This window comes from Ranitomeya variabilis, chromosome 2 (assembly GCF_051348905.1).
Source record: "Ranitomeya variabilis isolate aRanVar5 chromosome 2, aRanVar5.hap1, whole genome shotgun sequence".
Lineage (NCBI taxonomy): Eukaryota > Metazoa > Chordata > Amphibia > Anura > Dendrobatidae > Ranitomeya > Ranitomeya variabilis.
Window position 1 is genome coordinate 342449738 of NC_135233.1, and position 14687 is coordinate 342464424.

The following is a 14687-nucleotide window of genomic DNA, read 5'->3' on the forward strand; positions in this document are numbered from 1 at the left end:
TAATTCCATGAGGTCTACCTGGAAGTGGCGGACCTCTTGGGTTGCAATGGGCTTGGTTTGAGTTACACTAAGGAGTGGGAACTTTGCGGTGTGAGAAATGTGGTGAGACTAGCCGAGGGTGGTAGACTTCTATCAATATGGCTGTAAAGCAGAAGGTCAGGGCAGGGCGGCAGACAAGAACCAAGGTCAAGTTACAAGCCACATCTGAAACTGGAAGACTACATTGAAACACACCTTTTCACGGCAAGGAAACCATTTAGTAATTCCATGAGGTCTACTTGGAAGTGGTGGACCTCTTGGGTTGCAATGGGCTTGGTTTGAGTTACACTAAGGAGTGGGAACTCTGAGATGTGAGAAATGTGGTGAGACTAGCTGAGGGTGGTAGACTTCTATCAATATGGTTGTAAAGCAGAAGGCCAGGGCCACATCTGAAACTGGAAGACTACATTGAAATGCACCTTTTCAAGGACAGGAACTATAGCTCCTTATTCAGGTGCGTTGTTGGGGGTCCGTTGAGTATCTGAGGTCTGCTGGGCATTAGCTGGGGAAGAAGGATCAGGGCGTACTTACCCTTAAAAAGACTGGGAGTGGTTTAGATAAAACGTTAGTGGTCTAAGGCAGAGAACGGTGCTGGTGGCCACATGACATGGCATGACATGAGAGCTCGTGGAGAATGTAAGGTGGATGGCACCAGCAAGCTGGTAGATAAACAATGAAAATAAACTCAGAGCAGAACATTCAGCATACGATTCCAGGTGGTAAACTGGATATTCATCCGCCTGATGTAGTAGTAATGTAATTCCTTGGTACCTAGAGGCAATAATAGCCTATTATGGTCCAGTGGCCTGCTTTGTCCTGGTGGTCCGGTGGAGGACAGATCCTACTTAATAAGTGTCAAACTTACAAGCTGAGCTCCTAGACCATGGTTGTTACATTTTTCCAAAAGGTTCAGACAACAGGACCGTGACCGTCGACCGTGGTCAGAGCCCCCTCAGCTGCTGCACAGAATGATGGTTATAAAGGATATAAAAGCGGAGGACGGCTTTACGTTTACAATAACATGCTTATATTTACATGATATATTCGTACCATCACTTTTGGATTCTTGTAACCTCATGGGATCGCCACAAAAACAACACAAAACTGTATTCTATCTACAGAACCGACAGAAGCAGCAGCCCAAAATTAACTTCTTACTCTACAAGCAACACCGTGGAGACCATAAAGTCAACAATAAAACCCGAACCAGCAAAGATCACAGTTGTCAGAGAAGAAAGGTCTGATATTCCATATACTAATTCATATCATGTGATTATATATCACCTATTACATTACTTCTTAATCACTTATTTTAATTTTACTTGTTTTAATACACTTTTTCATTATGGATAATTGATTACACTCCTTCTCAAACAGTTTATCTGATACATTAACTGCATTTGGGCTGCCCATAGACTTTATACAGTACGTCTGTGTGGTCCACATTTTACTCTGCACTGACGTTCGAAAATGTCAGTGCAATATAACAAATTTGCATGGAATTGTTCAGTATGGAACCAGCTGTCAGATACAGCCAGACTCCCCGCAGAGAAGATAAACATATTTTATTACCATGTTTCCTTGGTCGATCTTTATATATAAAGCACTGAAGCAGCACTTGTGTATACAGACTAAGGACTGTCCCACACGTCCGTGTCCGTGTGCCCGTGCGTTTCTGTGGCACATCAGTGTGGCACACGTGTGCCGCCCGTGTGCCGACTGGTTACCACACGCACCGTGCAGGAGACAGCGCTAGAGATAAGCGCTGTCCCCCCCACCTGGTGCTGAAGCCGCCATTCATATCTTCTCTGCAGCAGCGTTTGCTGTAGAGAAGATATGAATAATCCTTTTTTTTTTGTTTCTCGTGTTTAACAAAGATCCCTGTCCCCACCCCCCTCCCACCCCCTGTGCGCCCGCCCGCTGTTATTAAAATACTCACCCGCCTCCCTCGCTGGCGCTGCTTCCTGTCCTGGCCGCACCTTCTACTGTATGAGCGGTCACGTGGGGCCGCCGATTACAGTCATGAATATGCGGCTCCACCTCCCATAGGGGTGGAGCCGCATATTCATTTCTGTAATCGGCGGCCCCACTTGACGGCATACAGGAGAAGCTGCGGCCAGGACAGGACACTGCGAGGGAGGCGGGTGAGTATTTTAATAACAGCGGGCGGGCGCACAGGGGGTGGGAGGGGGGTGGGGACATGGATCTTTATGTTAAACACGAGAAACCCCCCAAAAAAGGATTATTCATATCTTCTCTACAGCAAACGCTGCTGCAGAGAAGATATGAATGGCGGCTTAAGCACCATGTGGGGGGGACAGCGCTTACTGTAGCGCTGTCTCCTGCACGGCACACGGACTGCACACGGACAATGTCCGTGTGCGGTACGTGTTTTACACGGACCCATTGACTTTAATGGGTCCGTGTAATCCGTGCGCTCCCACGAACACTGACATATCTCCGTGTTTGGCACACGGAGACACGGTCCGCAAAAAATCAATGACATCTGCACAGATGCATTGATTTCAATGTGTCTACGTGTGTCAGTGGCTCCGGTACGTGAGGAAACTGACACCTCACGTACCTGAATCACTGACGTGTGAAACCGGCCTAAGAAGCATATGCCTGTTCTTCTTCTTCCAGAGCCACTGAAAATATTCAGTATGTGATCCCTGGGTGTAGGGAGGAGGCAGGAACTGCTGGGTACTAGGAGACCCAGTCAACTCTGCTGTGCAGGCAGGAGGCTGAAATTCTCCTATAACTCAGGCTAATACACCAGGGGAAGTCAGCAACAACAACAAAAATTATTAATATGTTAAAATTCCCCCCAAAGGTCTTTTAAGACATCAAAGAGGCACATTGTTTAAAATAAATTAAAATAAATAAATAGCAGAAATAAAAAAAAAAGCATATATAAATGAAAAAAAAATTGCCAGTTTAAGCCGTTGTCCCTAGCAGACTCTCCACACCCCATAAAAAAAGATATATTCAATATATAAACATTATTTCTACAGAAAGGAGAATGTAGTTGGAATTTTTTTTTTTTTGTGGTTGTAAAAAAAAATTCAAATTGTGAAAAAAGATTTAACTATTTTTCCTAGTATTCCAAAATGGAAAGAAAAATATTTCCTATTCTTTACAATTTTAGCAAAAATAAGCATATTAAAATAGAGTGAAAAGGAGGCAAAAAAATTGCTTGAATGTTTTTTTTTTTTTTTAAGTCGTTAAAAGTGCAAGTGTGATAAAACCCCAAAATGCACCTAATCAGGAGGGGGGAAATTATTTTTTCAATTACCGTCTATTTCTGGCTGCAGAATGAGTTATCAGATAATCCGTCAGTGAGCTCATTCCGAGGTCTGACAGGAGAGTTTCTAACTATTTTATGCCATTTTTTAAGCACCTCTCAAATGATTTATGACCACAGAACTCATCAAAGATGAATGTGCAGGGAAACTAAGGTCCTGTAAAAGCCACACTATGCAAAGTTTTAAATGAAACCCAATTGAAAAAAAAAAAATTTTACTCGAAAACCATGCACATCTAAGTAAAAAAAAACAATTGCTCGAAAAGGTGGACACTCCCTTTAACTACAGTGACCTCTTCTGGCAAATTGCGGAACTGAGCGACAGATGTAGATCTTCAGTAGTTGAATGAAACTTATTTTTATTAAGTAGATCGATGACTAAACTTGGTCATAGACAAAGACTATTTCGCCCAGTAAATTAAAATTGCATTTATTAGTGATTTAGTAATATTTTCAGTTGCTGAATATGCTACTCTGACTAAATAAAGTAATTTTATTATCACCCACACATTTTGGGGGTGAGCAAAATGAGGTTGGCTCATAAACTCTGTATATGATCTTTTTACATCTTGGGGGATAAAAACAGTATAGTGTCAGATCTCTGCCCCCCACTAACAACGAGAATAACAGCCTTAAAGTCCCGTGTTATTAGAATGCTACTGAGCATGTGCGACCACTGCTCTATTAACTTCCCATATTAGTGATGGTCGCACATGCTCATTACCACTTTGGAACCCGAGTTCATGGGAGCATTGTGGTCCTAGGATCTAGCCTGCCAGTGATCACACCTAAGCTATAGAAAGGTAATAAATATTATTTATAGGAAGACCCTTTAAATTCCTCTTGTCGTTACTATGATTAATTCACAAATTTTGAAAAAATGGAATTTAATTTATTTATTTTTTTTTTTTTTAGAAACAATAATGAGAAAAATATATCTAAGCCTGCCACAGAAAGTGAAGTCCCTACAGTTACTACAAGGAAGGATCGGTGGGTAGAGGATTTATTTATTTATTTTAGGAAATTTATATTTGAGAAATGAATTCTAGGAATCAATTTAAAAACAAATGACAGTATATACACAGAAGAGAGGAAGCCCCCGGCAGGATGAGTGCAGGCTATGTATCAATTATGACGAGTGAGTTTATTAATGTGACCCTCGTGGGCAGGGCCACAAAAACTACAATTGGTAAAGACCACAAGTCTTCCTGATTGGTGACCCGGCCCATGAGGGTCGCATTGATAATACTTGTATATTATTTTTGCCCCTTTTTAAAGCCGTAAGGGATTTTCCAAAAGTGACGCTATCACTAGATGTGTCGTACCAGAGAGTGGGGACCTGACACCTGGGATCCTTACCTATTATTAGATCGATGGGTCCATGGCCGGTTCCTCTGTCAGTGCTGACCCCTATCAGAACGTTCTTGTGGGTTTTACCTCCTGACATCCAGCCTGTTATTGGCCAACATGGTTACTATTCTGACCCATTTGTAATGAGAAGTAAAAATTATGCAAAAAAAATAATAATTCCATTTTGTCATTTGTACTTTTTGTTGGGTTTCACGTATGAAGAGCGGACAGATAATAAAGCTGTTCTCCTCGGAAGCCAATCATGGTCCTTGTTTCTTGATCTAAAAACAATGCCAGAAAATGAGATCAGTATCCTGATTGGTCGAAATCGACAACTCCTACTGTCCGCACTTGCTTTCATACATTTTCAGGATCACTGGAGACTTTATTTTCATCTTTTGTGAGCAGAATTTTCTGCAGAGCTGCACCTTTTACTGTTCTAGCCTGTTTTACCTGTACGTGTGTCTTTATTAACACGTAATGTAACTACACATATCATACTTCTCTCTTTGGCAGCGTGGAGACGACAAAGAAGAGCGACGCTCTCCCAGAATCTCTGTCTTCTTATTTGTATGATGACGTCAACAGGTAAAGACCATAAAAATTAGCACTAAATAAAAAGGTCCTTATCTCTAGAACAGTATGGTGGATTTAAAAGAATCAAAAAATGTAATTCTCAGTAGAGCAGAGGATAAATTAGGAGGAAAACGGGCAACTTTTGACCTGGTGACAGGTCCTCTTTTACTGTATAGTAAAGCAAACAACTATTTCTGTTATAATCCAGATCAAATCTATTATTACACACTGCTACGATAGGGAACCTTGATGCTGTTATATATATATATATATATATATATATATATATATATATATATATATATTTAGTTTTTTGTGCATGTATTTTCAGGTTTGAGAAAAGCAGGAAATCAACTCAGCCTGCACTGACACCATCACAGACACTGACTACCAGGTTGGTTCCATAGTTTAATCGTCTCGACCATCCGATCACCGACAACAATCCACCTCACCGGCATTAATTGTTTTCTGCAGGGTGACAGAGCGTCCAGAGAGCCCAAAACTGACCTCACGGAGCACCCACACGGAGAGCACAACCTCAGCTGTGAAGACCGAGCCGGGGAAGATCACAATAAGAGAAAGTGGACCCCCTACTAATACTGTGACTACAGGGAAGGAAAGGTGGGTCGCGGATTTATCTCTTTATTAGCAAATGAAGAAACCTACACAGAAGAGAGGAAGCAGGATGTGCGCAGGCCGCTCACCTACCAGTCCAGATCCACAGCAGATATCAGAGGGTCAGCCTTGGATTTCTGCTGCAAAAAATACACACCAAACACTTCCCCCAAATGTCGCTTGAGCGACCTGTGACTTGAAGAGTATTTTTGGGATGAGCACCATCTATACTCGTGTTAGGATAAGCTCGAATTATGTGCATTGAAACAAAATAATGCCAGTGCCAAATTCAATTTATGACAGAAACCAACATCACCCGACAGACCCAACTGATAACAAGAAGGTCCCTTGAGATTCCATCATTGTGTCTGACAGTTTGCTATAAATAAAATTTGGGGTTTTTTTGGGGACTTTTTTTTCAACAATAAATTTTTATTGAAATTTTACGTTTACATATGGTGCATTAGAAAGTAACATTACAAAACTGTGAACATAACTTATGCACAATGCTTGTAAATGAGTAACATGCGTTCCTATATACTAACAACAATAAGGGGTAGGGGGAGGAGGGAGTAAGGAAGGCAGGGGGAAAAGAGAAAAGTAGGGGAGGGGGTTGGGAGAGGAAGGGGGAAAAGGGGGACCCGGGGGTAAAATCACTATATACGCGATAATTGCGGAAAGTCATTCTGAGACCGAGGGTTCAGCGTTTGTTAAATAAAATGCAGGTACGGCAAAGGGAGTGTGGCTAACATATTCCGCCCAGGGGAGCCATACTTTTTCGAACTTGCCCACTTTGTCCATTAGAATAGCAGACAGCTTTTCATTAACCATGTACCAGGAGAGGCGTGATTTAACTACAGAAAAGTCTATGGTTGATTTTTTCCAGGCCAGAGCTATCGTTTGCTTGGTTGCTAAAAATATAAATGATATTAGGGCCTGAGTGTGTTTTGGAATGTTGGGGATTCGCTTGTTGAGTAGGGCCTCCCAAGGGTTTTTTCTAAGATTTATGTTTGTAACAGAAAACACCAAGTGATAGATTCTGATCCATAATCTCCTGACAATTGGGCATAGCCACCAGATATGGAACATGTCTCCAATTGAGTTGCAACCCCTAAAACAATTTGGGGAGTAGTTGGCAACTGTCTTGGACACTCTAGCTGGGGTCAGATACCAGCGGGTCAGCACTTTATAATTGGTTTCCAACATGAGGGTGTTTAGTATTCCTCCAGTGGAGGAGGACCAAATTTGGGACCATTCCGAGTCAGACAGAGTGGAGCCAATATCGGACTCCCAGCGAGAGGTGTATTTCAAACAGTTTCTATGTGAGGGTGAGTTTAATAGTGAGTAAAGGAGGGATATAGTTCCCGAGGCGTGGGGGCTTTGACGACACCTTTGTTCGAATGGGGTAAAGGTGTATGGAGGGGTTGAGTTTTTTAATAAGGAGATGACAAAGTTTTTTAGCTGTAAGTATCTAAATATCTCTCCAGGGGGGAAACCGTGTTTTTCTTGAAGGGCCGGGAACGGGATGATCCCGTCGACATTGAAGAGATGATGAACTCTAGATATCCCCACTTCAACCCACTTTTGGAAGTATCTAAGGGGTCCCATGCCTGGGGGGAATAGGATGTTATTCCATAGTGGAGCAAGGGGCAAAAAGGGCGAAATTAGCTTTGAGGAATATTTATGTGAGTCCCAGATTGCTAGAGAGTGTCGTATAATGGGGTTCGAGATATGCTTGCGTTGAGTTGGGAGAATCCATAGAATCGTATCTATGGTGTCGGGTTGCATCTCGGATGCCTCTAAGGATAGCCATAAGGGAGGTTCAGTGTAGGCGTGGTATAGAGTCAGTTGGCCCAGTTGGGCGGCGCGGTAATATTTAGAGAGGTTGGGAACTCCCAAGCCCCCTTTCAAGCGATGACGGTAGAGGGTGGTTTTATTTACTCTGGGGAGACCTCCTCTCCAAACAAAAGTGTCTATTGATCTTTGGGCCATTTTAAGGAAGTACGAGGGGATAGGGATTGGCAGGACGCGGAAAAGGTAGAGTAGCTTGGGGAGAATCGACATTTTCAAGGCACGCACTCGGCCTAGCCATGAGAGGTGTAACTTCTCCCAAGATTGGAGCAAAAGGCGAAGTTTACGGAGCATAGGCGGATAATTGGCTGCGTAGAGGGAGTCTAGATTAGCCGTCAGTTTTACTCCTAAATAATCCAAATGCTTAGCAACCCACTGGTATGGAAAATCTTTTTGGAGCTGTGTTATAGTTGATTGCGGGAGGGATACGTTCTTTTGGGGACTTTTTTGATAAAATTGCGTGAATCCCTTTCTATTTCTCTTTATCTAACCCATGCTACCACATGAGAGCTGGATTCTTATTGGTCGTAATAAACTACAACTCCTACTGTCCGCACTTGCTTTCATACATTTTCAGGATCGCTGAAGACTTTGTTTCCACCTTTTGTGAGCAGAATTTTCTGCGGAGCTGCACCTTTTACTGTTCTAGCCTGTTTTACCTGTACGTGTGTCTTTATTAACACGTAATGTAACTACACATATCATACTTCTCTCTTTGGCAGGGTGGAGACGACAAAGAAGAGCGACGCTCTCCCAGAATCTCTGTCTTCTTATCTCTATGATGACGTCAACAGGTAATCTATGCCAATCATGGAAAATCTGGCGCCCAAACTCATCGGACTGTTGACTCCAGAAATCTTGCTTAAAGCACTTTCAAAATTTGCAAAATTTTTGAGTACCGTAAGAGTGCGCACATATTTTTTGACTTTTTGCGTTTTCTCCTGCTAGTTTCACCCAGCTAAGCCAAAATGAGAAGAGCTGGGTGGGACAGGGGAAGAAGAGGATGCGGTGACCCCCACTTGTCCAATTCACGATGAGCTGTGGTGAGGAACATGGAAGCACATGCGCTGGATTCATTAAGGGGCATGCACCTCTTAATAAATTAGGGGCCTCTGACTCCAGCACCTCCCCCTCATCAAGAACCAGCGTGGACAACACCAGTCTCGATTAATCAGGACTTTAGGTGCTGACACTTATATGGGATCAGTAATCCTGATGACATCTACATTGTTACATAGCCATTAATGTTGGCTTGTTCTAAAAAAAAATGGTAGCCAAACACACCAGTTTTGCCACACCACATATGTGCCTTAACTTTCCCGTTAATGCAGATGTCAAGGAAAAGAGGAAAGAGGGATGGAGCATATTGGATTTCAGCATGCCCAATCCTTTCATAAGCTTGGGAGATAAATTACCTTCAGAGGTGTCTGACCGCAACTTACTCCCCTCTCCCAGTTGAGAACACATGCACACTCCGCTGTACTGGAAATACATGTGTATGGATGGGTCAACAGGAATAGCTTGTTATAAGCACCTTAAGAGACTCTCTCGCAAGGTCCAAAGTGGGAAGTTTTTTCTTTTGTTTTATTCCTGCTGCTTCCTTTAATAGTTTGTTTTTTAGTTTTATTAAATCCACCATACGGTTCCAGAGATATAGGCCTTTTTATTTAGTACTCATTTTTATGTTCTTTATCATTGAGGTGGTACTTACAGGGTAATAATGCAAAGTAGCCTAAGTACACGCCCCCGAGGATCCTACGATCCACGTCTTATTGGTAAAGACCATAAAAATTAGCACTAAATAAAAAGGTCCTTATCTCTAGAAACGTATGGTGGATTTAAAAGAATCAAAAAATGTAATTCTCAGTAGAGCAGAGGATAAATTAGGAGAAAAACGGGCAACTTTTGACCTGATGACAGGTCCTCTTTTACTGTATATTAAAGCAAACAACTATTTCTGTTATAATCAAGATCAAATCTATTATTACACACTGCTACGATAGGGAACCTTGATGCTGTTATATATATATATATATATATATATATATATATATATATTGTTTTTTGTGCGTGTATTTTCAGGTTTGAGAAAAGCAGGAAATCAACTCAGCCTGCACTGACACCATCACAGACACTGACTACCAGGTTGGTTCCATAGTTTAATCGTCTCGACCATCCGATCACCGACAACAATCCACCTCACCGGCATTAATTGTTTTCTGCAGGGTGACAGAGCGTCCAGAGAGCCCAAAACTGACCTCACGGAGCACCCACACGGAGAGCACAACCTCAGCTGTGAAGACCGAGCCGGGGAAGATCACAATAAGAGAAAGTGGACCCCCTACTAATACTGTGACTACAGGGAAGGAAAGGTGGGTCGCTGATTTATCTCTTTATTAGCAAATGAAGAAACCTACACAGAAGAGAGGAAGCAGGATGTGCGCAGGCCGCTCACCTACCAGTCCAGATCCACAGCAGATATCAGAGGGTCAGCCTTGGATTTCTGCTGCAAAAATACACACCAAACACTTCCCCCAAATGTCGCTTGAGCGACCTGTGACTTGAAGAGTATTTTTGGGATGAGCACCATCTATACTCGTGTTAGGATAAGCTCGAATTATGTGCATTGAAACAAAATAATGCCAGTGCCAAATTCAATTTATGACAGAAACCAACATCACCCGACAGACCCAACTGATGACAAGAAGGTCCCTTGAGTTTCCATCATTGTGTCTGACAGTTTGCTATAAATAAAATTTGGTTTTTTTGGGGACTTTTTTGATAAAATTGCGTGAATCCCTTTCTATTTCTCTTTATCTAACCCATGCTACCACAGGAGAGCTGGATTCTTATATGTGGTAATAAACTACAACTCCTACTGTCCGCACTTGCTTTCATACATTTTCAGGATCGCTGAAGACTTTATTTCCACCTCTTGTGAGCAGAATTTTCCGCGGAGCTGCACCTTTTACTGTTCTAGCCTGTTTTACCTGTACGTGGGTCTTATATTAGCATGAAATGTAACTACACATATCATACTTCTCTCTAGCAGGGTGGAGACCACAAAGAAGAGCGACGCTCTCCCAGAATCTCTGTCCTCTTATCTGTATGATGATGTCAGCAGGTAATCTATGCCAATCATGGAACATCTATGCCCGGTATCAGGACTTTAGGTGATGACGCAGCTATGGGTCCAATGATCCTGATGGAGAAATTCACCAGATTAGTTCAGTTTGTCAGTTCATGGGAAAAATTCATCAGTCATCTCATCTCAAGTTGGTGAATCGAATCTTTAGCCTGATTGCACCATGTCTCGTCCAATCGGATGATGCAGGAGGAGATCAGGATCGGGCGATTCTCCAGGCAGATAAATCTCTGACAGATGAATTTTGCAGCCGATTGTTCCACTCTTTTAATCCAAAATTGGGAGAATCGGTAGAAATAGCTGTGTGGCCGACAGTTATCTTAGGTCATTCATTCTCCTTGATGTCTTCTGTGTAGTTGAAGACCATTCTTTTCCTCTCTTCTTACTTATCTGACTGGGAAAATGTATGAAAAATGGATGAAAAATTATAACTTGAGACAGTTTGAGGCATGAGTTAGTTTGACCTAAGAATGGTAAGACTGAATTCTTTGAAGAACTGTATACATTTACTTACTGTAGTCGTCAAAGTTTTAACAAATTGCCTTAAAGTGTTAAACACATCTTACAAGCTTTGGAGGGACTGGGCGACCATCTAATGTATATGTGTCATGACTTCCCTGTTATTGCAGATAGTAAAAATGAAAGAGGGATGGGGCATCTTAACTTTCAACATGCCCAATCCCTTCATGATCATTGAAGATAAGCTGCCGCCATAGGTGCTTGACCGCGGCTTACACTCCTCTTATTATTAAGAGCACATGGACACTTGGCTGTAGAAAAACAACACACGGTACTTAGTGTTGGGCTATGAAACAAAGACCAAACCATGCAGATAAGAAGTAACAAATGGAGGCAAAAAACGGTGGTTTATTAGCCTATAGTGACAACGTTTCGGTTGTGAGATATGAACCTTTCTCTAGCAGTGATAGGATACAAATGCCAAATATTTAAAGGCAAAGTGATTAGGAAGGTCAGTATGCAATGTTATAAAAAATACATATACAAGTTGAATATACAATATGCAGATGTATGACCATGTACATATACATTAAGAATGCCTGTAAGTGAAGATATTGTAGTATGACAGTGTACAGAAAAAGTGCAATGGTGCTTAACTTTGCAGGTTAATACCAGGTAAAAAAAATCATAATAATAAAATGTATATATATATATATATATATATATATATATATATATATATTTATTTATTTTTTTGCATTTTCAGGTTTGAAAAAAGCAGGAAATCGAATCAGCCTACGCAGACACCATCACAGACAGTGAATACCAGGTTGGTTTTGCAGTGTAATCTCCTCGATCATCTGATCACCCACCGACAACGTCCACCTCACCGGCATTATTGATTCTCTGCAGGGTGACAGAGCGTCCAGAGAGCCCAAAGCTGACCTCATGGAGCACCCACACAGAGAGCACAACCTCAGCTGTAAAGAGCGAGCCGGGGAAGATCACAATAAGAGAAAGTGGACCCCCTACTAATACAGTGACTACAGGGAAGGAAAGGTGGGTCGCAGATTTATCACACATAACATATAAAAGAATCGGTCCGTTTTTCATGGACGAGAATCGCACAAATGTTCCCAAACAGTGATCCGTATGTAATCCGTTTGCAATGCGATGATGCGATTTCCTCGCATCTATGTATCCGTATGACATGCGTATTTCTCAATGCGTTTCCCCACTGAATTTATCGGCTCGATGGGCTGAAATTAGGAAAATGCTTGCGTATTTCTGGCAAGTCACACTAAAGGTCCGTGTGTTCTCCGTTTTTTTCTCGCACCCATAGACTTGCATTGGCAAGTCTCGCCCGTTATACGGTGCAAATCGCTGCATGCTGAGATTTCACTCGCACGTACAATACGGCTGAGAAAAATAACGGATGATGGGAGCTGCCCCATAGATTAACATTGGTCCGAGTGCTATGCGATTTATTCTCGCATAGCACTCGTCCGTAGTCCTCTCTAGTGTGACTCCGGCCTTTATTAGGATATTTCTGTTGAACAGTGAATATTGGAGTCGATTCAGAAAGCAAATGATGAAACATACACAGAAGGGAGGAAGCAGAATGTGCGCAGGCCGGTCACCTACAGCAGCGGGTGCTGTGTACTGATTACATGACTATCAATGTGACATGCCTGGTCCATAGGTCAGGAAAACTTGTGTTATTAAAAAGCATAAAAGTCAGTAAGAGAAGATGTAACGTTCTCAACAACAAAAAAGTACCTGGATACTGAATCCAGGACAGGAACACAGAGATGTTGGAAAAAAGAGTAACTAAGTTGAACGCTTGACAGCAAATTAAGATTTCTAATTGCCAGACAATAGGGCGAATCCAGATCCACGGCAAAAATGGCAGCACATCCACAGAAGACGTCAAACCTTGGATTTCTGCTGCGAAAATACTGTATACACCAAAGACTCCCCCCAAATGTTGTTTGAGCAACCTGTGAATGGAAGAGTACTTTTTGGATGAGCACCATCTATACTCATTTTAGGCTAAGCTCGAATTATGTCCTCTCTGCATTGAAAACAAAAAATATTGCCAGTGCCAAATTCATTAGATGACATAAACCAACATCGCCCGACAGACCCAACTGATAACAAGAAGGTGACTTGAGTTTCCATCATTGGGTCTGTTAGTTTGCCATAGATAAAATGTATTTTTTTGGACTTTTTTGACAAAATTTGTCAAACGATATGAACATAGTCTAATTTTTTTTGCCCCTTTTTTAGCACAATGAAGTTTTTTCCAAAGTTAAAGTTACGTAATATAAATAGGATGGTCCATGCACCGTGAGTGGAGGTCTGAAGTCTGGGACCTGTACATATTAGTAGATTGGAGGATTCTCGCTATCTCTGCTCTGTACTGATTCTTCCCAGGAGCTGAACAGTGATCAGTAGAGATGGGCGAACCCGAGCAGTAAGGTTCAGCGACCGTACCGAACACCTACTGTTCAGGCATGGACACCGAAGATGGGCTTCACCAGAAAGTCTGTGTTACTGTTTAGGTTTGGCCCCCCGAACATCGGGTATTTGTCGCACTGTCATGTGCATGACAGCACGGCAAACACTGCTTCTGATGGGAGGTAAAATAATTACCGACGGTCAGACAGCTGCGCTTACCACGCTGTCAAATGACAGCATTATCCCACAGCTGTGATCGGAGGTGTAAAGTTTAGCTCCAGACACTGGGGGCCACTAATAGGACTACTGTTTCCATCATCCGATGCCGATAATAACAGTGAGAGCAGGAGTGTCTGATGGGAGTATTTAACAGCCGTCTCCTGCGCTGTAAATAAATAATAAAAAAAAAGGTGTAATTTCCCCTGTATTTTTGATAACCTGACAGACAAAACTCACAGCTGGGGGCTGCAACCCTCAGCTGTCAGCTTCAGAAAGGCTGGTTATCAAGAATGAGGGGTCCACACTCTCTTTTTTTTAATTATTTAAATAAAAAAATTTAAAACGGCATGGGATCCCCCCCATTTTGACAACTAGCCTTGCTAAAGTAGACAGCTGGGGGCTGGTATTCTCAGGCTGATAAGGAGCTATGGATAATGCTACCCCCCAGCCTAAAAATAGCAGCCTTCAGCCTCCCAGAAAAGGACAATTCTGGCACTTTGCCCGGATCTTCCCTCTTACCATGTAGCAGTGGCAAGTGGGGTTCATATTTGTGGGCTTGATGTCACCTTTGTATTGTCAGGTGACATCAAGCCCATGGATTACTAATGGAGAGGCATCTATGAGACACCTATTCATTACTAATGCTATAGTTACATGGTAAATAAAGAC

The 14687-nt window shown here is 42.2% G+C and overlaps 1 protein-coding gene across 18 annotated transcripts in view; it reads left to right on the forward strand.

Annotated features, from left to right (window-relative positions):
- ZNF185 (zinc finger protein 185 with LIM domain) overlaps positions 1–14687 on the forward strand; it is a 138550-nt gene that overhangs the window by 66510 nt on the left and 57353 nt on the right. For 10 of the 18 annotated variants that reach the window (XM_077285412.1, XM_077285420.1, XM_077285416.1 and 7 more), the window contains exons 14-24: positions 1161–1277; positions 4259–4333; positions 5210–5281; positions 5601–5663; positions 5744–5890; positions 8458–8529; positions 9818–9880; positions 9961–10107; positions 10785–10859; positions 12106–12168; positions 12252–12398. In XM_077285412.1, coding sequence (XP_077141527.1) covers positions 1161–1277; positions 4259–4333; positions 5210–5281; positions 5601–5663; positions 5744–5890; positions 8458–8529; positions 9818–9880; positions 9961–10107; positions 10785–10859; positions 12106–12168; positions 12252–12398 — 1041 coding nt within the window. The remainder of the gene's footprint in view (positions 1–1160; positions 1278–4258; positions 4334–5209; positions 5282–5600; positions 5664–5743; positions 5891–8457; positions 8530–9817; positions 9881–9960; positions 10108–10784; positions 10860–12105; positions 12169–12251; positions 12399–14687) is intronic. The other 8 variants (XM_077285425.1, XM_077285429.1, XM_077285427.1 and 5 more) reach the window with 6 other exon arrangements.